Genomic DNA, 22,025 nt, shown 5'->3' on the forward strand with positions numbered 1-22,025 from the left:
ACAATATATATTATCTGTGATGTGCGAGTGGGGTAGCTAAGCTAAGCTAGCGGTCTCAGTATGTGGAGACACTCGGTGAGGTCGGTGTTGCGGAAAGCGGAGGTTCTACGTGGGGTTCTCAGTAGAGCTCAGTCACTCAACACTGTCAAATCCAGATTAAACGGATCCTGTAGCGGTGTTTCAGGGAAGAAATGGATAAAACCCAGCGGGTTTGACACGGGCTTGAAGACTTTCAACAGTCTGACTAAACAGAAAGAACCTCTCATTCTGGCAAGAGAGGGAGTAGCTACCTGGTACGAAATATCGTCATACGAGAACCGTATGCATTCTTAACCGCATAATAACACAATATTGTGTTGTGTCTCAGGTACAGCTGTGGACCCACTGTGTACGACCATGCCCACCTGGGTCACGCATGGTATTGATAAAGATATTCTACTTTAAGTACAAGCCCAAGACTGTAGAGTTAAGCTAAATTGCTTTTCGCCTGTTTTATTACAGCTCTTATGTCAGGTTTGACATCCTGCAGAGGATTTTGTCCAGGTTGTTTGGGATCACTGTGATCCATGCTATGGTCATCACTGACATTGATGACAAAATCATCAAAAGAAGTTGTGAGGTATGATTGCAAGAGTGCTGAAGCCGTTATGATTGCTGATGATTGAAAATGTGTTCATTCAAAACATGTTTCCATGTTTAGTCATAATCTATTTTAATTCTGTTACTACTCTGTACAGCTACTACCATTATTACTGTTACTAATACTGCTATCATAATCACCGTAGTACCTCCTGTATACTTCATTAACATTATCTACACCTTCTCTCACGCCCCCCCACCCTCTCTCCTGCCCATCTTGAGCCGGGGTCTGCTCAGAGGTTTCTGCCTTCTAAAAGGCAGTTTTTCCTCGCCACTGTCACCAAGGGCTTGCTCAATGGGGAATGTTGGGCTCTCTGTATTACAATTTAATTAAAGAGTTTGGTCTAGACCTGCTCTAATTGGAAAGCGTCATGAGATAACTTTTGTTGTGAATTGGCGCTATATAAATCAACTGAAGTGAAATTGAAAATGTTTCCTTTGTGTTACAGGAAAATGTTTGTCCGTCAGTCATATCCAGAATGTATGAGGATGAATTCAAGAAGGATATGTTGTCTTTAAAGGTTTGATGAGTTCATAGCTAATAGCTCAATGTAATTTGCTGACATAGTGGTAAATTCTTTTATCTATAAACATATCTTTGTATTCTGTCGTTGTTTTTGAGGTGATTCCTCCTGCAGTGTATTTAAGAGTCACTGAGAATGTGCATCATATTGTTGCGTTTATTGAGAGGATCATTAAAAATGGACACGCTTATGTCACAAAAGAAGGTGAATATTTAGGAATTCTTGGTTATTATTTCTCTTATAAATTAAGGTCTGTATATGGACAGTACCTTAGTCAACATTTGTCAAATGTCTCGGTTGCAGGTGATGTGTATTTTGACATCCAGTCCATTGGCGATCGTTATGGCAAGTTTGTGACAGCTGTGGATTGTCAGGAAGAACCTGGTAACCCAGAACCAGGTTTGTATTATTGAAGAAAAAGACGGATTGCTGAAGGGTCTTTTCATTGATAGAGAGGACAGAGTGCTGTTATCTTTTCTGGATTTGAGAGACCTTTATGGGACATACTATGATGTGACTATTTTACCCCATTAAAGGAAATCTCTGACCCTGTTATATTCAGTGTCTAAAGGACAACTCGGTCTAGTCTTTCCGTTTTATGATGGCTTATGTCTTGTTTTCATAGTTTTAGCATCAGCTCTAAATAACTAACTAGTGACAGAGTAATATCTGCATGCGTTCTTCTGTTTTAATTTACCACATTTTTTGCAGTTGTCATTCAGAGTTCTGCCCATGTTTCAGTACACCATTAAACATTTTAAATTTGTGGCTTTTTGAGACCCACACACACTTTATTTACTGTCACTGCTTGTTCTGTATTAAGCAGACTTTATGTTACCTTTAGTAACTGACAGCAAACTGTGTGGTTTTCCAGGCAACACAGATAAAAGAGACTTGAGGGATTTTGCTCTTTGGAAGAGGTCCAAACCGCAGGAACCATCCTGGGAATCTCCATGGAGTAGAGGAAGACCTGGCTGGCATATTGAATGCTCCACCATTGCTAGGTTTGGATTTCCAAGATGTTTGCTTCGTACCGTATGTCTTTCTTTGGGCCTTTCTGAGGTCAATAAAGCCAGACCCTCAGTGCAATTAAGAAAGGGTTCAAATAACAGAATACTTAACTGAAAGTCTTTATGACTGAAATGGCGCATGAGTAACTTACTAATAACTTACTAATAATCTAATGTATCAAGTTGTCAAGGGAAACTGAAGTGTTCATGTCAGGTGGTAAAGACAAAACGTGAGTACAGTATTTTTGCCCATAAAGTGATTGGTGTTGATTGATTGATGTATATTTTTTTTCGATGGTCAAACAAAATGTGCAAACGTAAGAGATCACTATGGGCTCTATGGGATATTTTATGTTTTTCACACTCAGTCTATACTGATATTATTTCTGTGGTTGTTTCAGCTCAGTGTTTGGGAGTCAGCTGGATATCCACTCTGGAGGCATTGACCTGGCCTTTCCACACCATGAGAACGAGATCGCCCAGAGTGAAGCCTATCACCAGTGTGGACAGTGGGCAAATTACTTCCTCCACTCAGGTAAATCCCCCTAAAGTTCAATCAGTGTAATATCACATTGGACCCAGTTTTTAAACATTTAGGAATTGTGTGGAGCGGCACAGTGGTGCAGTGGTTAGCGCTGTCGCCTCATAGCAAGAGGGTTCCAGGTTAGAATCCCAGTCTGGGCCCTTCTATGTGGAGTTTCCTTGTTCTCCCTGTTCCTATGTGGGTTTTCTCCAGCTTCCTCCCACAATCCCAACAACATGCACATTAGGTTAATTGGCGACTCTACATTGCCCCCTAGGTGTGAGTGTGTGTGCTTGCCCGACCAGGTCATAGAGTTGACTCTTATTTAGTGACTGTCATTCTGCTTTTCGAAATGATTGTTACAGAACCCTGTTTCAGTTCAAAACATATCAGCATGAAAAGTTGAAAGCATGAAAAGGCATGAAAAAGATTTTTTTTTTTTCAGAGTTAGGCAGCAGTTAACAGATGAAATGTATGCTTTATATTTACGTTAGACATAAATGAGAGGAGTTGAGAGTGCGTTGAGTGGTAAATAAATATATTAACTTATAAATTTACAGCCAACAGATTTCTCTCATTCCTCTCTTGCTTTGTGTGTGGCTTTGTGCTCTTAAGATTTTTATTTTATTTATTTATTTAAATATTTTTACGGTTGATAACCACCATGGTTATACCCATGATCTCCCACTGGGTTTGTAGGTTTTGTCAAGCCACTTCACAGAAAGAAAGCCTATATGCTATATGTTTGTAGTGTACCCCCTCTGACTTGTTGTAATTGTTTTTAGGGCATTTACACCTAAAAGGCAGTGCAGAGAAAATGTCTAAATCTTTAAAGAACTATGTCACCATAAAGGTAAGTCATCATGATTTATTCATCAATTATTGAGTAATTAAACAAATCCCTATATCTTCTATATTGTATACTGAAGAAAATTGTCAGTATTTCTTTGTCTTCCATCAGGATTTCCTGAAGTCCTACTCTGCCAGTGAATTCCGGATGTTTTGTCTTTTGACCAAATACAGATCAGGTGGGGAAAATTAATGAACTGTTACTGTTAGTGAATGTAACAATCATAACCCAGACTACGACCGAACGTTAACTGTTGTATTACAAGGATTCACGCTCATAGCAACATGGCTACACTGACCAGAAGAAGAGGGAGCTCACCCACAATCCAACAGGTGTTCCCCATTACGGGTCCCATACTAGCCCAAAATTCACAACAAAAACAAAACTAATCAATTTTTTAATTCATTTTTTCCCCTAGATCTATCAGGAAATTAATGTAAATTACTAGTGAGAAATTATTCCAGTGACACATTCGAGCTTCAATATTCCTAACAATAATGGAGCAGAATGTTGAGATGTTAAGTTTTCAGTAGTGAACGGAAAAAACATTCATGATTTACTGCTTTGATTCCACAGGTATTGACTATAGCGATAGCAGCATGTTGGCAGCTCGGGCTTCTCTTGGAACCATCTCCACCTTCATCCACGATGCTCAGACATATATGAAGGGTCAGCTGCAGTGTTCTCCTGTACAAGATGCTTTTCTTTGGGAGAGGTAGTAACACAGATTGATAAGTTCATTCATGTTCTTGATAAACTGTCTTCACCACATTTGTTTCATTTTCTGTTTGTGTTATCAGCTGAAGTTACAGTATATGGCTAACAGCTAACATGTGGGTGTGGGTTAGATGTGGGGAACAGGAAAGCGATGTGTGCTGTCACAGGATGTGGCACTCAACATTCATTCATCAGCCAGCTGACTGGGAGATCTTCATCTTTTTTGTGTTTATTCAGATTGGCTGAGACTAAGCACAGAGTGGTGGAAGCACTGGCAGATGACTTTAATACCCCACAAGCCATCAGTGCTGTCATGAATCTGGTTTATCATGGAAATTGCCAACTTCAGCCTTTGTCTAAGGTAACTAACTCACTGTGTCAAATGCACATTGAAACATCCTGGGATTTCACTGGACGCACACATTCTGTGAAGAGTATCAGTGGTGATTGGAAAGATTCAGATTTCAGTCATATGGAAACGGTTTATTTCACACAATAATGAGGCACCACACATACCCACACAGTATGGCAAGCGGTTACACATGTAAAATGATTTCAATTCAATTCAATTTTATTTAAAGTACCAATTCATAACACAGTTATCTCAAGACACTTTACAGGTGTGTAAACAACAACAACAACAAAAAAAAACAACCAAAAAGAAGAGAATCAGGTCCCAGGGCAAAATCCCACACTGTGTAAGCATATGGTGACAGTGACGAGAAAAAACTTCCTTTTAACAGGCAGAAACCTCGAGCAGAACCAGACTCAGTGTAGATGGCCTTCTGCTATGACCGTCTGGGAGGGAGAGGGGGGAGAGGAGAGACAGGGAGGTGGAGAGAGACAGGAGAGGGGGAGATGGAGAGAGGAGAGGCAGGGAGGATAGAGAGAACAGTGCAGAGCAGGAGCAGCAGGATCCAGGCAGGGCCATGGAGAGGGTTCTGGATCCAGCAGCACTATCAGTGCAGTAGGCACGACCATAGGGGCTCAGGATCCAAATGATCCATTCAAAGCACTGACAGTGAGTAACTGAGGTAAAATACTGAACCCTGTGTGTGTGTGTTGTATCTTTGTTCAGCCTGACAGAGCAGCTCGGAGTCCTGCAGTGTTTGCAGCGATGGTCACCTACATCAGAGATGTCTTGGATACGTTTGGGATCGAGCTGCTTCAGACAAAGGTCAGAACTTTGGAATTGCATGCAGATTTTTGTCTTTTTTTTTTTTTTTTAGATTCTCAACTGGCAGCAGGACAGTGTACGTGGGATACAGAATACGTGTTAATGATAATGAGGGAACAATTCACCCAGTGCAACAGTGGAATTGTTTTTAATTGTTGAATAACAATATAGCTCTCTGGCACAGAGGAAGAACAAGCTATATCAGGCTACACACACACAGTACTTGATAGTACTTACATTCACTGTTCACTTGGAATTGGGATTTGTGGAATTATATTAGAGCTCAGATTAGAAAGTTTTCTCAAGTGTTTCCTCGGGTCTGCTGTCTCTTCATGTGCAGGAGGGTGGTGCACTGAGTCATTGTGGAACTCTGGAGGGCGTTGTGGAGCAGCTGACTCGGTTTAGAAGTGAAGTTCGAGCATTCGCGCTCTCTCGTCATGATGGTCCAACCACTGGATCCCCCAGCAAACCTGGCCTTTACCCAGAAAGGATCCCTCTCCTCAAAGCCTGTGACACCCTCAGAAATGACCTGGCACCCTTGGGTGTTGTGATAAAGGTATGCAAAGTTGGCTCACATCAAAATGAAAACTGGTATTTTATAGTTTGACAACAGAAAAACTGGCTACATGCAGCATTAGGCTTGTTGGAGATGAGCCAGATTTGCGCTGAATCCGTCATGGTAATTGCCACACAATGCATGCCAGTTAGATTTCTGTCCGAATTGATCCCATCTTGCTCTGACCTCGCGCACGTGGGCAACGATAATCCTGCGAGATTGATGCAGTTTTTGAGCCAGACAGCTGCAGTTGCTCTCCACCAACTGCAAGACCCCTGTCTACCTCTTCTTCCCTCCCTTCACCCAGCCGCCTATCAGCAGGATAGTTCTCCCTTGTGAGCCGGGTCCTGCTCAAGGTTTCTTCCTGTTAAAAGGGAGTTTTTCCTTGCCACTGTCTGCTTGCTCGGGGGTTCAGGCTCTGAGTTTCTGTAAAGCACCTAGAGACGATTTTGAATGTATAAGGTGCTATATAAATAAAATTGAACTGAAGACCCAGGGCATGATGCCTGAATGTTGCCTGATCCAAGAGCTGATTGGATTAGAAGTCAACTTACAACGTTTTATAGAGACCTTTATTTTTTTGTTTAATTGGAGATATTTTGATTTTATTTGTCTAATTTTGAAGGCTTATTATGATAACATAATGCATGTTGGGTGGCTCTTGGTGACATTTAGTCATCAGTAATAGGAGAGCGAATAAATAAATTCATATTATAATTTACATACAATATATCATAGTTGTACACACAGGTTTTAGATTAGATTAGATTCAACTTTATTGTCATTACACATGTACAAGTACAATGCAGCGAAACGCAGTCTGTATTAACATTGGGTTGGTTTAATTTAGAAGTGTTTGCAAACAGATAAACTAGTGGTAAGTAGGGTGTGTGGATTAACATCTGTGCAGATGTGAGGAGAGAGAAAAGAAACACAACAGTTTTCATTACTGATGTGTCAGATATTTAGACCAGTTTTAATTTTGTATGTATATCATTTGAGAAGAATGCCTGCTCATGTGATTTATATACAGCAATAGTCTGATATAATTCTGATTTACATACATTTGTGTAAAACAGAGTTTAAACATGAACTTTAAAGTCACAGATCATCCATATAGTATTTTAGTAGGCTGGGGACTGATATGGGTCTGATGTGATGTTTTAATAAATCAGAATCAGATCTAACAGGATGCGAGTGCTTCTTTGACTTCCTGTACAGACTGAAGGATGCCATCTTGACTGACTTGAACTTGAGATTTTTGTTCCTGCCCCCCTGCTGCTGCTGCCTGCTCTTGTCCTCTTTGCAGGCGAGGTGCAGTTCATCCTGAATAAGCCTATTTATTTTGATCTCAAATATTCATGATTCAAACTGTACTGATACATTTTTCATGTTTCCAGGACAGAGGAGCCACCTCGACGTGGGAGATCACTCAGGGACAACAGAGTCTGAAGGGACAGGGAGTTCAGGATATGGACCAGGAGGCATCTAACTGACAGCCTGAAAATTAGGCTTGCTTTACCAACTGAAAAACTTTCAGAAAACAAGAGACCAAACCATCCTGATTTCATAAAAAAAGAAACTAACTTTCGGTTGAATGGCTGATGTGCAGATTATTATAATAAAATCTCATTTCAGTTGTGTAATCCATTTCATGTTAATTTGCCATCAGTTGTGTGTTTTTATTATTTTGAAGATTTTGTTGTGAATGATTAAAGTTGAGTTGAAAACAAAAGGCACAATGTGTTTGTCCTTGTTTTTTCTTATTAAGGACTGGCTTAAGAAAATGTTGCTGCTACATATGTCAAGTGTCAAATCAAATGAACAGTAAATTAGCAGTTCTGACATTATGAGAAACATGACAAATAGACTATATCCCTAATATCTCTCTCTCTCTCTCACTCACTCACTCACTCACTCAACCCAACCGGTCAAGGCAGATGGCCGCCCATCTTGAACCGGGGTCTGCTCCAAGGTTTCCGCCTTCTAAAGGGCTGTTTTTCCTCTCCACTGTCGCCAAGTGCTTGCTCAAGGGGGAATGTTGGGCTCTCTCTATTTACAATTTAATTAAAGAGTTTGGTCTAGACCTGCTCTAATTGGAAAGTGTCATGAGATAACTTTTGTTGTGAATTGGCGCTATATAAATAAACTGAATTGAAAATTGAAAAATTAATGTCTTGCATACAAATTTCTGCCACCCCAACATGAGGATAAGACATTGGAACTGCTTTGTTACAGTACACCCAGCCATTTGAAATATTCAAATTAGTTTGATGTTTTACATCTGTTTTCCCAATCGTTAATGATCAGAAAACTTAATTGGGGGGTGGATCATCACATGAACTGTCTGACTGCTCCTCTTTAACCATGTCTACCGCTGTACAATGTAAGACACATCACCTGAAGTAACACCTGTTACGTAATAGAACGACATGCAGTTTAAAGGACCATATCCAGAGTTTTTAATGAATGAACATGCCCTCTTAGAACAGCCAATTGTATCTGAATGTATGATTTAATCCTTCACATGTAAAGCCCAATTCACGTTTTGCCTTCATAAAGTAGTTGCTGGATGGTAGTCAGTGGTAATCAGATGTTTTAGTTAATGAAAATTTACTTAAACTAAACCATGGTAACACTTGACTTTCCATTAGAATGGCAAACTTTACTTAAAAACTTAAAACTAACAACTAAAAGCATCACATTAAGAGCCAACTCGGAAGGTTATAAAGGGTCAAGACAAGTGCTGGACACCTCCATGGCATGTTAGCTGTAAAATTATGTAAATAAACAAGATGAAACTCAAAAGATGTGCCAAAAATATATATATATATATATTTTATTTTTTAATACAACAAATCACGTCATGTTGATGGATTTGTTAATTAAATATCATAAGCTACTTACTCTACTACCAATGCTCTAGTAGTAGCTTGACTCTGGTGAATACTGACTACTAAGCAATGATGTCTTTATAAAGAGAGAAGAATGTCACCTGGCACCAAATAACAACCAACAGCATGTACTTTTGACCAGCAGATGAGTGAAGTCTTCACACAGATCAACGTGATTATTCTTCATGTGGTCACGTGAAAACCTGTCCAGGTGTGTGTGTGTGTGTGTGTCAGGCAGCGCTGCGGCTCTCAGGCATCAGGTTGATCAGAGAGTTGCTGGCCTGAGCCAGTTCTGTGATGGACACTCTGCCTCTCCGTATGATGAACTGAGCCACTAAGTCCAACTCTTCTGGTGTGATGTAGATAAACTTCCCTCTGTCATCAATCACTCCTGCAGCAAAATACAGAATATCAGAGAGGATGCGATCGTAATTAAGTTTAATATGTGAAGAATCCCTAACTAACAATGGTAGATATTTAGTCACTTCACTAGAAAAATTCGGTGTTCAGAGTTCAGCATCAAATAAACTACCCTCGACTACAAACTACTGGCACAGTGATTTCTTCTGGTTAATCTACACATTTGAAAGGTGGCCATGAAGCCACTTTGTATATTTAAAATATTTCAAGAGCCAGCACAAGCTCCAACACCAGGAGAGCCCAACAGCGGCTCTACTTCCTCAGAAGGCTAAGGAAAGCCCATTTTCCACCTCCCATCCTGACGACCTTCTATATCATCAAGGCAGATGGCCGCCCATCTAGAGCCGGGGTCTGCTCTGAGGTTTCTGCCTTCTAAAAGGCAGTTTTTCCTCTCCAGTGTTTGCTCAAGGGTGAATGTTGGGCTCTCTGTATTACAATTTAATTAAAGAGTTTGGTCTAGACCTGCTCTCATCGGAAAGTGTCATGAGATAACTTGTTGTGAATTGGCGCTTTCCTCACCAGCTTGTTTGGTCTGTTGGCCTCTCCAGCTTTTATGCCACCACCCCAACCCACTACCGCAAAAAACAGAGCGCTGGCAACTTAAAAAAAGTTTTCAGGAGTCTACTGCAAACACTGAATGACCTGATGACCCCTATTTTACATTACTGGGTTATTTTGTTAGGCAACAGGGCATAGATAGAGTTCTCATATCCTGGTGCCTGGTGTTGGCTAGTACCCAAATCACAGTATTTGTACTTGTAAGTGGCCAAAGAGGAAAAAAAATGGTACGCTGCGTCACAACTGTAATGTCTCATCAACTCTGTTTCCTCAAAATTTACTTGTATTCACTGGAAAGTTTCTGCAACACAGACATCAAGCTGGTAATGAATGGGGTTAGATTATTTCTCGACAAAAAGCTGAGACAAAGTGATATTTCTGTATGCCATTCATTCAAAAAAAAAAAATGTTTACTCAGAAGAGCTTCATCCATACCAGACCTGGTCACACAAACCTGTGAGGGAGCCTTCAGCTAAAAGGTCCTGTAGTCTACTAATAGCATCCTGTGTCCTCATCCCAAAATGAGAAGCCAAGTCTTCCAAGAGAACAACCTTGGTGCTCTGCAGGACAGAAGAGACACTGTTTAACAGGCTATGTTCGGATACCTCAGTATAGGTTGGAGTGTGTAGAGCAGGATTATTCGATTGTAATTTAAGTTAGGCCAGATTTTAAAACCAGGAAATATACATGGGACAGACATTTCATCGGCCTATTTAAAAGCCTTTTCTGGCTGTTGGTAAAAGCAAATTTTAAACATATGCAACTGCTTAAAAAATATATATCAGTGTTGATATATGGTGTGAGCATATACATATGTGGATATTTACACTATATGTAGTGTATACACTATATATACTCTGTACAGCTACTAGTATTACTACTGTTACTAATACTGCTATCATAATCACCGTAGTACCTCCTGTATACTTCATTATCTACAGTTCCAGTATTTCTAGTATTATTACTGCTGCTATGCATCTCTGCTTGTGTGCTCCTTCTCTCACGCCCCACCCCCCTCTCCCTCTCACTCCTTGTCCGTCTCTCTCTCTCTCTCTCTCTCTCTCTTAACCCAACCAGTCAAGGCAGATGGCTGCTCCATCTTGAGCCGGGGTCTGCTCAGAGGTTTCTACCTTCTAAAAGGTAGTTTTTCCTCGCCACTGTCGCCAAGTGCTTGCTCAAGGGGGAATGTTGGGCTCTCTGTATTACAATTTAATTAAAGAGTTTGGTCCAGACCTGCTCTAATTGGAAAGTGTCATGAGATAATTTTTGTTGTGAATTGGCGCTATATAAATAAACTGAATTGAATTATAGAGAGCATCCTGAGCAGCTGTATCACTGCCTGGTTTGTGAACTGCACTATCCAACGCTCTTTAACCTCATGCCTAAAATGCCTAAACTGAATTGAACTGAAACTGAATTGAATATGCGGTTTACATATATTGTCATGTATCAGATTTATGTGGACTGGGTCACTCAGAGATTGTCTCTAGGCCGAATGTGGCCTGGTGTAGAAAGTGTCAGCTCTTACCTCAATGTACTGGATGAATTCTTGTAAAAGGTTGCGTGACTGACAGTAAAGAAAACAAACACTCATTATTATTATTATTCTTGTTAAAAAAAACAAAAACATTATTGTCAAAAGACAGAGAAAGGAGAAAATAAAATGTTAAAATGACATGAGTTCAGATGGGATGTCACCTGGTCTTCAGTGAGCTGCTCTTCCTCTCCCTGGTCCTCTACGATGAAGGATGCTTTGAGTTTTAAGTACTCCTCCTCCTCCCGTCTTTCCTGCTCCTCTTTAGCAAGCCGTTTGTCCTCCTCCTGTTTAAACATCAGCACAGAGTCTCAGCACCTCCTCATATAAACACACAGGTAGAAAAACAGTTGGCGATAGTTGCGCGACCTGTTTCTGCTCCAGCAGTCGTTCTCTCTCTTCCTCTTGGCGTCTCTCCTGCTCTCTGAGCTCCTGCAACCTCTTCCTCTCTTCTCTCTCCTCCATCTCCGCCTGTTTTAGGAGTTTGAAAAGTTTGGCAGTTGGCTTAAGACGTAAGAGGTTGGCATCAATCACTTCAATTAAATCAGACGATTTCTAATCCAGTTTCAATGTTCAAAACAAACACACATGACTGAATGCTCAACATACAGTACTCAATTTACACATGTATCACTTTACAATGGCACTGTGAAACTTCAGAAAGGGACATCAAACCTTTTACCTGAGATTTCTTTTTTTTGTGCGTGTTTTCCAATATATTTCTGGAGTAGTCTCACCACCAGTCACAATTAATTTGAATTTATGCAGAGTGAGCAGCTAATCCATTTCAGTTGCAGGCTGCATTGTGGAGGTGTCCATCTATAAAATCAGTCTGCAAACTGTCTGTTTTGAGTCTACCTCATAGCTGCTCAAAGGTTGAAGCTGAGTCTGGAGTTCAGATGCCTCACCTCTCTCTGAGCTTTCTTGGCTTGTTTCTCCTCCAGCTTTTTCTGCTTCTTCGCTCCAACCTTTGCTGTTGACTGGAAGTTCTGCTGCTCCGCATCCTCTTCCTCTTCACGCTCCTCATCTGAAATCAACAGCGCACTTCTTACATGTTCTTTAAAATTTCAATTTATTTATATAGCACCTTATACAATCAAAATTGTCTCCAGATGCTTTACAGAGAAACCATGAGAAGGCCACAAGGAATTCAGCCACAGTCAAATAAAGAATGAGACAGATCCTTTAAAAGTCAGTTGAATGGGAAGAACAAGGTCAGGCCCATCAACACCCTACTAGTCATCAGATACCCCACTGGTTCAGCACCCTGAGACTGTACAAGGAGGAGGATGACAACCAACAAGAGGTGACTGAAATCCAGAAATCTTACTAATGGCTGAAAAAGGCTGGACTGAAGGACAGCACAGAAGCACTAATCATGGCAGCACAAGAACAGGCACTCGGTAAAAGACCAAGAGGCTGGGGTCTACCACACCGGACAGGACCCCATCTGCAGGCTGTGCAGAAATGCCCCTGTGACAATTCAGCAGGATACAGCAGGGTATAAGATGGTGATGGCGAACCAGCTGGACATTTTGGCGGTTGACAGGAAGAAGAAGGCAGTGGTGACAGATGTAGCACTTCCAAGTGACAGCGACATCAAGATTAAGGAACATGAGAAGCTTGAAAAGATGTGGTGAGTAAAGGCAACAATAGTGCGATTGGTAATTAGCGCACTGGGAGCTGTGGCCTCCATACTGCAAAAATGGCTCCAGCAGATTCCTACAAGGTATATAAGTGCTGCCCAGAGCTCCTCAGAACCCTTTGGAAGATTCTGCAGGTGACTTGGCACAGGGGGACTGTAGCTGTCCAGTGAAGGCGGGAAGAGGGAGTCTGGATTCCCAAGCCTGCAGCTTTTCAATAACTGTGCACTCAAACCTTTGCCACTCATCCCCTCCAACGAACAAAATTAGCATGCACGTTCAGAAGATAATGCAGGTTGTCTTCATTGAGTTTTAACAGGAATTTTCGTTGGCAATCTGAGTTATAAGTGATAGGCCATACCCTTGTGTACCATTCAGTACGGTCCAGTGTTTCCCCTACCTGACAGAAAAATATATAGTTTACGTTATGTTGTCAACCCTTCAGATTCAGTTAACTTTATCATGAAATTTCATTGTGAAGTCGCAAGCTTCCTTCTATGCCAAGTTTCTGCCATATTTACCAGTGCAGAGGTCACTGCCACTTTTGACTGTAATATCACTGCTACAATACAGCACAATAACACAATACTACTTCTGTACTTCATGATGTTAGACTGTGTAGTCAATTTTAAGAGTATTTAAGCTTAATAACAGTGAGTATGTTTCTTGGGAAGCACTTAACTTTTATTCTATTTTCAATTCAATTTTCAATTCAGTTTATATATATATAGCGCCAATTCACAACAAAAGTTATCTCATGACACTTTCCAATTTGAGCAGGTCTAGACCAGACTCTTGAATTGTAAATAGAGAGAGCCCAACATTCCCCCTTGAGCAAGCACTTGGCGACAGTGGCGAGGAAAAACTGCCTTTTAGAAGGCAGAAACCTCGGAGCAGACCCCGGCTCAAGATGGGCGGCCATCTGCCTTGACCGGTTTTCATACTTTAATTTTGTACTTCTAGCAACATTCACAACAGAAAGCAAAGGAATTGTTGCAGAGAACTTGTTTCTTCACCATCCATCTTGAATTTGCACATTGTTATTTGGTCAAGTTTCATGTTTCTAGCTCGTATAAAACAAATAATAATTATATGATAGTGTCTATTAAAAGAAAAAGTTATGCTATGTAAAGTAGCATAAAAGTCACTCTGTTTACCATGTTCCACAGCTTCTCTCTGTGGTCGTCTGTTAGCCATCATTGCAGCAAGGTTCCTCCTCCTGCGAGGCATACCGGCTCCTCTCTCTTCTGCTGCCCGCTGCGGGGGTCCGGCTGCCCTGATAACATCCCTCCGCTGCTCCTCATCAGCTGAGCATTAAGAAGAATCAGCTTTATTGACAGTATATATATTTTTACATACACACATTGAATTTGTCTTCTGCATTTAACCCAACACACACATGCAACACCCGGCAAATTACATTGTACAGCAGTGGGCAGCATCAAGCACCCAGGGAGCAAATTGGGGGTTAAGTGCCTTGCTCAAGGGCCAGGTAATGGAGCAGGGGAGCATTTTTATGCAGAGGAGGACAAGGATACCGTACTTTCAATAATCTCAATGCCACCCAACTAATCTCAATACCCAATTTATATAGTTCATTCAAATGCTTAGTCTTGTATCTGACACTAAATAATTACGTAATTTATATTATGTTAAAAACACGTTAAAGGTGCAGTACGCCCTATTTACGTCTAATTGTAAATACAGTGGAAAAAACAAGAGCAATATTTAAATTTAAATTACTTTAACGGATATATAAAAATATAGATAGGAGGATGATGTAGAAAACATTCACCAAAATTGATTCAATTACTTTTGTGTCTCCGGTAAAAACTTTTTTTAGCTGCTTTACCGGCGGATGAAGAAATAATCTAAGTTAACGTGGCTCATCCCAGGCGACGTACGTACTTGATGACGGACTGACGGCAGATAACATTACTTGAAATCGCCATAACCAAAGGTAATTTCAGAAAATGTTAAGCTTGATTCACCGCTGAGTCATCGTACTACCTGTATATTTACAAAAATGTCAACGATATGACACTGTGTCGTAAACATTGATGTGACGATCTCTTATAGCTACAACACTAATGTAATGCTAACACTTAGCATTAGCTCTCTTGCCAATGTCTAACAGCAGCTGTAGGTCTCCTTACCTTCCTGTGTTTTCCTCCGCACCTTCAACGCAAACAAAATCAAGACAACGAGGACAGCAGCAGGTATCAGATAAAGTGCTATATCCATGGCTGTTCTGGAAAGATATTTTTACTGTTTGTCCCTTGCAATGTCCAGCTGTTGACTATGAGATAACATTAGCATTCCTCTACTTCGTGTTTACTGCCAAAAGGTTAGAGAGGATGTATGGCGCCACCTACTGTATCGGAGTGTGTACTCATGACATTAAACAATATAAATGTTTCAAATCAAGGCCAAAAGTTTCATTAATTTGAAAAAAAAAAATGATTTGAATTTGAAAATAGAAATAATTTAGATCTTGAACTTAGAAAAATACAACATTGTGCTTGAACTAAAAGTAAGTGTAGGAAAAGTTGTTTTTTTCTCAGTTTAAATATAATTTTTATTCAGTTCTGAAATTCTTTTGAATAAATGATCTGTTTTCATTTTTCACTTTCATCCATCCATTTTCTATGTCACTTATCCATCAGGGTAACACAGTAGCCAGACCGGGATTCGAACCTGGAACCCTCTTGCTGTGAGGCAACAGTGCTAACCACTGCACCACCATGCCACCCTTTCACATATCATATCTCAATATAATAAATATTTCAATATTTGAGGTCTTTTTTTTTTGATTTTGTGTTTTCTTTTTTTACAGTTTCAAATCTTATTTTTTCAGGTTTCAGATATTTTTTTTGCTTTGAGTTCTTTTGTTCATCTTTTGAGTTTCAAGCTTTTCCCCACAACTGGCATTGGGGGGGCATGGTATCACCACAGAGGGGCGTGGAATCATGAGTGACAGCATAACAAAGAAGGCTGAGGACCTTCCTCTAACACGTTGCCTTCAGGGAACATAGGTACTGTGAGAAGTATGACGCCACACTTTCTCTACACCACATTCACATTATGGGCAATGAAAAAACTGACACCATTGATAAGGTTCTGTTTAGCAAGCCCTTTTAAACCGAACTTCAATACCAATCGCAATATAAGAGCAATGAACTGTGCCTGATTGTGCAGTTCAACAGCCACACTTTAACATCTGATGTTTCTCACTTCCACATGCAACTGAGGACGCAGCGAAGTATTGGCTAGCAATGGTGTCGGCTCTGACGAAATCGGCTATTTTTTGAATAGATACTCTGAGAAATTATCCCGAATGTTATAATGATGGGTAATTTTTGTAACATAGGAGCATACCTTAAGGGGAATTGGCTAAAGCTGGAAAATAAGATATTTAGTTAAAGAACTTCCCTTCGGGGATAAATAAAGAAATTCTGATTCTGAAGCATAGGACTAGCAGATTGAGTTAGCCGGCATATGCGTCTACTGGCCAGTGTCACGCATTGTTGTCCGGCAGATCAATACATCAAAGGGTCAAAATGTCAGGTGGAAAACATGCCAAATAAATCAGTTATTGTTTGACGAATAAAACATGTTCACAACTGAAAGGATAACCTTTATTGTCCCCATGTAAATGATTGACAGGAACAAAGATTTTGTGAATTACTGACGAAGAATACGAGTACTTGGAAATCACAGCGAGACTCCATTGAGAAAAACTATGATTTTACTGGACACAGAAGTTACTGGAGTATCCCTGCCTCAATGGGTAAGCTAATTTGTGTTATTGTGAGACTTTCAGTTGTGGAAGAAGTATTGAGATCAGTTACACAAGTAAAAGTACCACATGGTAACTAACAGACCAAGGCAGCAGTGTATCACCAGCTCTGCTCTGTTAAATTACTGTTTTTGTCAATGGAATCTGTAGTCAATTTAAATCATTTAATCAAGCCAGTTCAATAATTCAAACTATGTTTGTTTGTTTATTCTAGGAGCAACTAAAAGGGGGACTAATTTAACCATGTGTAAATGATCTGAATACTTCTCCCACCAATGAAAGTCTTGTGTTGTGCTGTCACTCATGATTCCACACCCCACTAAGCTAATATCACGTACCCGACGCCAGGTCCGGGTCAAAAGTTTGAAACCGAAAAGATGAAAAAAGATCTCATACCCGAAAAAATACGATTTGAAATTGTAAAAAATAAATAAATAAATAAAAAGGTGAATCTGAAAACACGAAATCACCTACAAGTTAATGAAATTTCCGGCCTATTTTTGGCTCCATAGTCTTTTTCTGTTTCTTAGTGGTTAACAACCTTTTTTTCATGCACTACCGCCACATGCTGGTCCTGAGTGGCAAGGAAAATAAAACTCTTCCTCCATCATTTTTTTTTTTTCCGTTATATAGACAAAAAATTGGGCTGGGCCCCTTACTTCCAGTGAAGGGAAATCTTAATGCTTTAGCATACAAAGACATTTCAGATTTGACTCTTTGGGAGAAGGTCCATTTCCATTCCAGCATGACTGTGCTCCAGTGCACAAAGTAAGGCCCATAAAGACATAGTTGGATGAGTTTGCTGTGGAAGAACTTGACTGACCCACACAGAGCCCTGACCTCAACCCCACTGAACACCTTGGGATGTACTGAAATGGAGATTGCAAGCCAGGTCCTTTTGCCTGACCTCACTACTGCATGAATGGGCAAAAATTCCCACAGAAACACTCTACAGTCAGCCTTCTCAGAAGAGTGTAAGCTGTTATAGCATAAAAGGGCAGCCAACTCCATATTAATGTCTATGTATTTAGAATGCAATGTCATTAAAATCCCTATTGGTGTAATGGTCATTTTCCCAATACCTTTGTCCATATAGTATATATGTATGTGTGAACTAACCACTAACATCCTCCCTGTATATTTTTTTCTCTCTCCCTCAGGCACACACTCCCACTCACAAACACACCTTCCCGTAAAGTCAGAAAGAAGGTCACATTCACAGCACCGCACCCTCCATAATAACTCACACCTGAAAGCACAATCCGCTGCTCTATAGCAATTACACAAAATTTAAGTACGGAAACCGTCGTATTACAAAACCGCAACCATAGAAATAAAATCACACTAGGATAGATTTGGTTACCTTGGAGAAAGAAAGACTAGAATAGTCTGAATCTGAACCATAAGCCTTTTCAATTCTTTCTTTAGAGAATGAATTTAGAGTTTGGCTTAAAACCTCAGCATCAATCTGAGATACTGCAATAAAGCTAAGTGAAGGCACAGTCATTGTACAAGTAGCCCTAAATTTGTGGGGTCATTTAAACACATGGCATATGAGTACAAGTAAAAGTACTTGTTCTATATTAAAATGGCCCTGATGTGTTATTCCATATGACATTAGGTGCAACATTTCCCTGTGAGGTGCAATGTGGCACAAATGGAAGTACTTCACTGAAGAACAAGTAACTCAAACTTAAACTGAAGTGGACTTGTTCCTTGTTCATGCAGCAGGAGCTGAAGGAATGTCTCACTCAGCAGTTTTATCAGTTTATACCAGAACAGCAAAATATAAGAACAGGAGCGCAGAGCGCAAATGAAAGCGAAGACGAGCTAATCATTTAATCCCTTTTACCACAGAAGGATTTGAGGCTCCAATGGGTGTGATGGTTCTTTTCCATCATTGGCGGCATCTGGAGGTCACATCCTCCTCTGGTGCATCCACTGCAATCTGACACTCCCTCCCTATCTTCTTTTTCTGTGTATATGTTCTGTATTGTACGTGGAAATGTTTTGTAGCTACTGATAACACTTTACATGCTGGCTGAAAAACATGTATGTGTGTTTGGTGGTGGCAGTGGTGTGTGTGTGTGTTTGTGTGTGTGCGTATGTGTCTGTGACTGTGACTGCAGGATCTTTACTCCAGTGATTACAATTACTATGCAGGATGTGGTCGTCATCGGACTTACTACTTGGAAAAAGACACAATTAATGTGGAGACACAATTCTTGTTCCACAGCAGACCCCTGCTCTTTATTTATTTCTTTGTTTTTGTGTGAGTTCTAAATGTGTTTCTGCTTACAGATAAGCACGGCTGTGTTGTCCAATCCACTCATTCTCTTCATAATCCGATGCTATCTTATGGTAGGTCGAGAATTTATGTGGGCCTGAAATAGTCTAAAGTTGAAGGTGAGCACTCGAAGGTGACGCTACACTTGCAGCAGTCCTCCTTCCTGGTTCAATGCTCAGGTGATCTGCAGGAGGGCGGAGATTACCGTGTCTCCTGTCATGGGATGGCCTTGCAAAGGAAAACTGCAACATACAGACAAGGAGTTGTGGGACTATGACTGATGTCCCTTGTTTCTAAGTCAAACCTCCAGAGGTCAGTGCGGCCTCGGTCCCATGTATAGAGAGCAGAGCCGGGATCAGTGGCGGACTGTGTTGGTGCAGGAGAGGCAGTCGCAGAAAGGAGGGGGCTGGACAGAGAAGCAGGAAGAGGAAGATAGGAAGGGCTGTAATGTTCTACAGGGACAAGGTGACTCTTTCGCAGGACAGATCTGTTCATGAGTGAACCTTAAACAAAGTCCTCACGCCTCTGCAAAGTCAGAGGGAATGTCCACATCACACATTTACACACAGTTTAAAAATGAACAGCCCACTGGATTGCGTATCCATGGCTTTTGTCTTTACACTGAATTTACTGACAACATTGCAACATTCACAAGCCAGTGGAGATCCAGAAATAGTGTTCTAATTTTAATGGTTCATTTATACCAAACTTATACCGACACCGAACTAAACCAACTGAAATTTCCAGCTCTTTAGCTTTGACTTCTCTTTGCTGTCTCATTTTGTCACACAAAAAAAACTCTGCTCAAAGACTCTCCTCCAAGACAAAGACTCCATGTTTTCAGAAGATTACATTATGACATGCTTAGGAAACACTCCTATTGTCTGCTTCAGTGGTTTGGTTAGATGACGTTTGAGGACCGCATGGCCTCGCTGAAGATAAAAGCTGAAGATTTACTGCAGTGTGAGGGAGAAATATTATAAGTATGGTTTCGAAGCCCTTACCACAAACATTCAGTCAGAGCATATTAGCCAGAACATGTTGGAAACAGTTCTTTTCCCATGTCAGAAAACATGTACTACAGCTGAAGTAGCCCAAAACCACTCTCTCACTTTTTCTTTCCGGTTTGTTTTCTCTCTGGTTTGTTTTCATTTTTGATAACATTAAGTATGTTAAGCCCTTTGAGACAAACTGCTTGTAAAAATGGGCTATACAAAAAAAAGTTGACTTGACTTGACTTATTATGTGATCGAATTGACGTGATGACATTTGACCTTGTTTCATTCACTCATGAAGACTGTGACAAGCAGCTAAAAACTCTGATGAGGGGGGAAGGGTGGGCAGGGATGGTTGTGAGTTGAGGAGTTGAATAGTCTTGGGATCAACGGTTGTTCTCCTCCTCTGAGTCCAGGACTGAGGAACAGGACTTGGAAGGGTTCCTGCTAGCCAATTTCAGTGTCTCAGTGTCTGCTGCTCAGAGAGGGTGGTGAGGGCTCTGACAGGTAGTCCAGTAATCCTGGAACACACCTTGACTGCGTTCAGCAGGCGAGTTCTGTTGTGGAGGCTGATGGATTGGAACCAGTTGATGAACGAGAAAGTGAGCACACTCTCAATGAAGGCGTGGTATAACGTTTGGAAGATGAACTTGCTGACTCCAAATGAGTTAAGCTTCCTCAGGAGATACGGCCTCTCAGAACCTGAGTGTGCGTTATCTAGCCCAGGTGCTGAATTTATTTTGGATTCCTTGAGAGCCCTCACCATGTCCTCTGCATTAGAGGGCAGAGTGACTGGATTTAGAAAGCTTATAGTTAGGGCTATCCTAGGCCGGCCCTTAGTTATGCTGCTATAGGCTTAGGCTACTGAGGGATCTCCCACAATGCACTGAGCTCTCGCCTCCTCTTCCTCTCCTTCACATTTATGTCCCATTAATGCATGTTATAATTCAACTTCTTCCCCAGAGTCCTTGTGCTTTCTCCTGTGGAGTCCTTGTGCTTTCTCCTGTTCCTGTGGATGGTGGTTGGAGCTCCTGCTTTGGTTCTGCTTGAAACCTACTGCGATTACTACTGTTTAGTAGTAGTAATAGTAATTATAATTAATTTTAATTTTAACTATTACTACTATGACTACAACTACTACAATTATTATTGTTACTGCTATTGTTATCATAATCACCATAATACCTTCTATATAGTTCATCATTATCCATAGTTCCAATACTTCTGGTCTTATTGCTGTTGCTATGCGTCTCTGTTTGTATGCTTCTTCTCTCAACCTCCACCCCCACTTCTCTCTCTCTTGCTCTGTGTCTCTCAACCCAACCGGTCAAGGAAGATGGCCGCCCACCTTGAGCTCCGAGGTTTCTGCCCTCTAAAAGGCAGTTTTTCCTCACCACTTCAAAGAAAATACAGAGGGTGATTTTGTTAAAGAGATGATGAGCATGAGTGATATCAGAAACTGGGATGTCTTGTATCGAAGAACTTGAATTATTGCCTCAGATTTGTATGCCTCAACAGAAGATCACAAGGAACTTGGACCACCAAAATTTAATAAATTCTTCCTGGGGTCCATGTGGATTCTGGACTCTGTGGACTCCGGCCACAATTGGCATTGCTGGTGTGGAGGCATAAAAATGCTGGTGAGAAGGAGTGATACTTCGGTGACCACTTCAAAACTCAAGTATAAAGAGCAACACAAAAGCAAATGTGGAATACTGTTCATACATAATGTAGCAGAATTGCAAGTTTCGGGAAGATACATGGAATAATGCCAGCCATGGCCATATTGCTGCTGCATGGGTCAGACATCTGGTAATCGTTTGCTGCTGAGGAGCCCAAATGAGTGTTTTGACATATCCATCTTGAAAGGAAGTTCTTGGAAAAAACAAAAAAAAAGTC

General features: G+C 40.8%; 2 protein-coding genes across 2 annotated transcripts; one reads left to right on the forward strand and one right to left on the reverse strand.

The window, feature by feature from the left end:
- Position 1: 1 nt before the first annotated feature.
- Positions 2–7,735, forward strand: cars2 (cysteinyl-tRNA synthetase 2, mitochondrial). The gene is made up of 15 exons (XM_046382291.1): positions 2–293; positions 368–418; positions 502–619; positions 1,089–1,160; positions 1,262–1,367; positions 1,467–1,562; positions 2,038–2,167; positions 2,575–2,708; positions 3,482–3,549; positions 3,658–3,724; positions 4,123–4,261; positions 4,501–4,624; positions 5,342–5,440; positions 5,781–5,996; positions 7,397–7,735. The coding sequence occupies exons 1-15, from the start codon at positions 61–63 to the stop codon at positions 7,490–7,492; spliced, it is 1,749 nt and encodes a 582-aa protein (XP_046238247.1). The 5' UTR covers positions 2–60; the 3' UTR covers positions 7,493–7,735.
- Positions 7,736–8,806: 1,071 nt separating this feature from the next.
- On the reverse strand, positions 8,807–15,412 carry LOC124055681 (DDRGK domain-containing protein 1-like). Its single transcript, XM_046382721.1, has 8 exons — positions 15,202–15,412; positions 14,203–14,352; positions 12,311–12,429; positions 11,772–11,873; positions 11,567–11,689; positions 11,397–11,435; positions 10,323–10,428; positions 8,807–9,281 (listed from the first exon to the last, which is right to left on the reverse strand). The coding sequence occupies exons 1-8, from the start codon at positions 15,287–15,289 to the stop codon at positions 9,121–9,123; spliced, it is 888 nt and encodes a 295-aa protein (XP_046238677.1). The 5' UTR covers positions 15,290–15,412; the 3' UTR covers positions 8,807–9,120.
- Between the last annotated feature and the right edge of the window lie 6,613 nt (positions 15,413–22,025).

The sequence above is a fragment of the Scatophagus argus genome, chromosome 24 (assembly GCF_020382885.2).
Source record: "Scatophagus argus isolate fScaArg1 chromosome 24, fScaArg1.pri, whole genome shotgun sequence".
Taxonomy (NCBI): domain Eukaryota; kingdom Metazoa; phylum Chordata; class Actinopteri; family Scatophagidae; genus Scatophagus; species Scatophagus argus.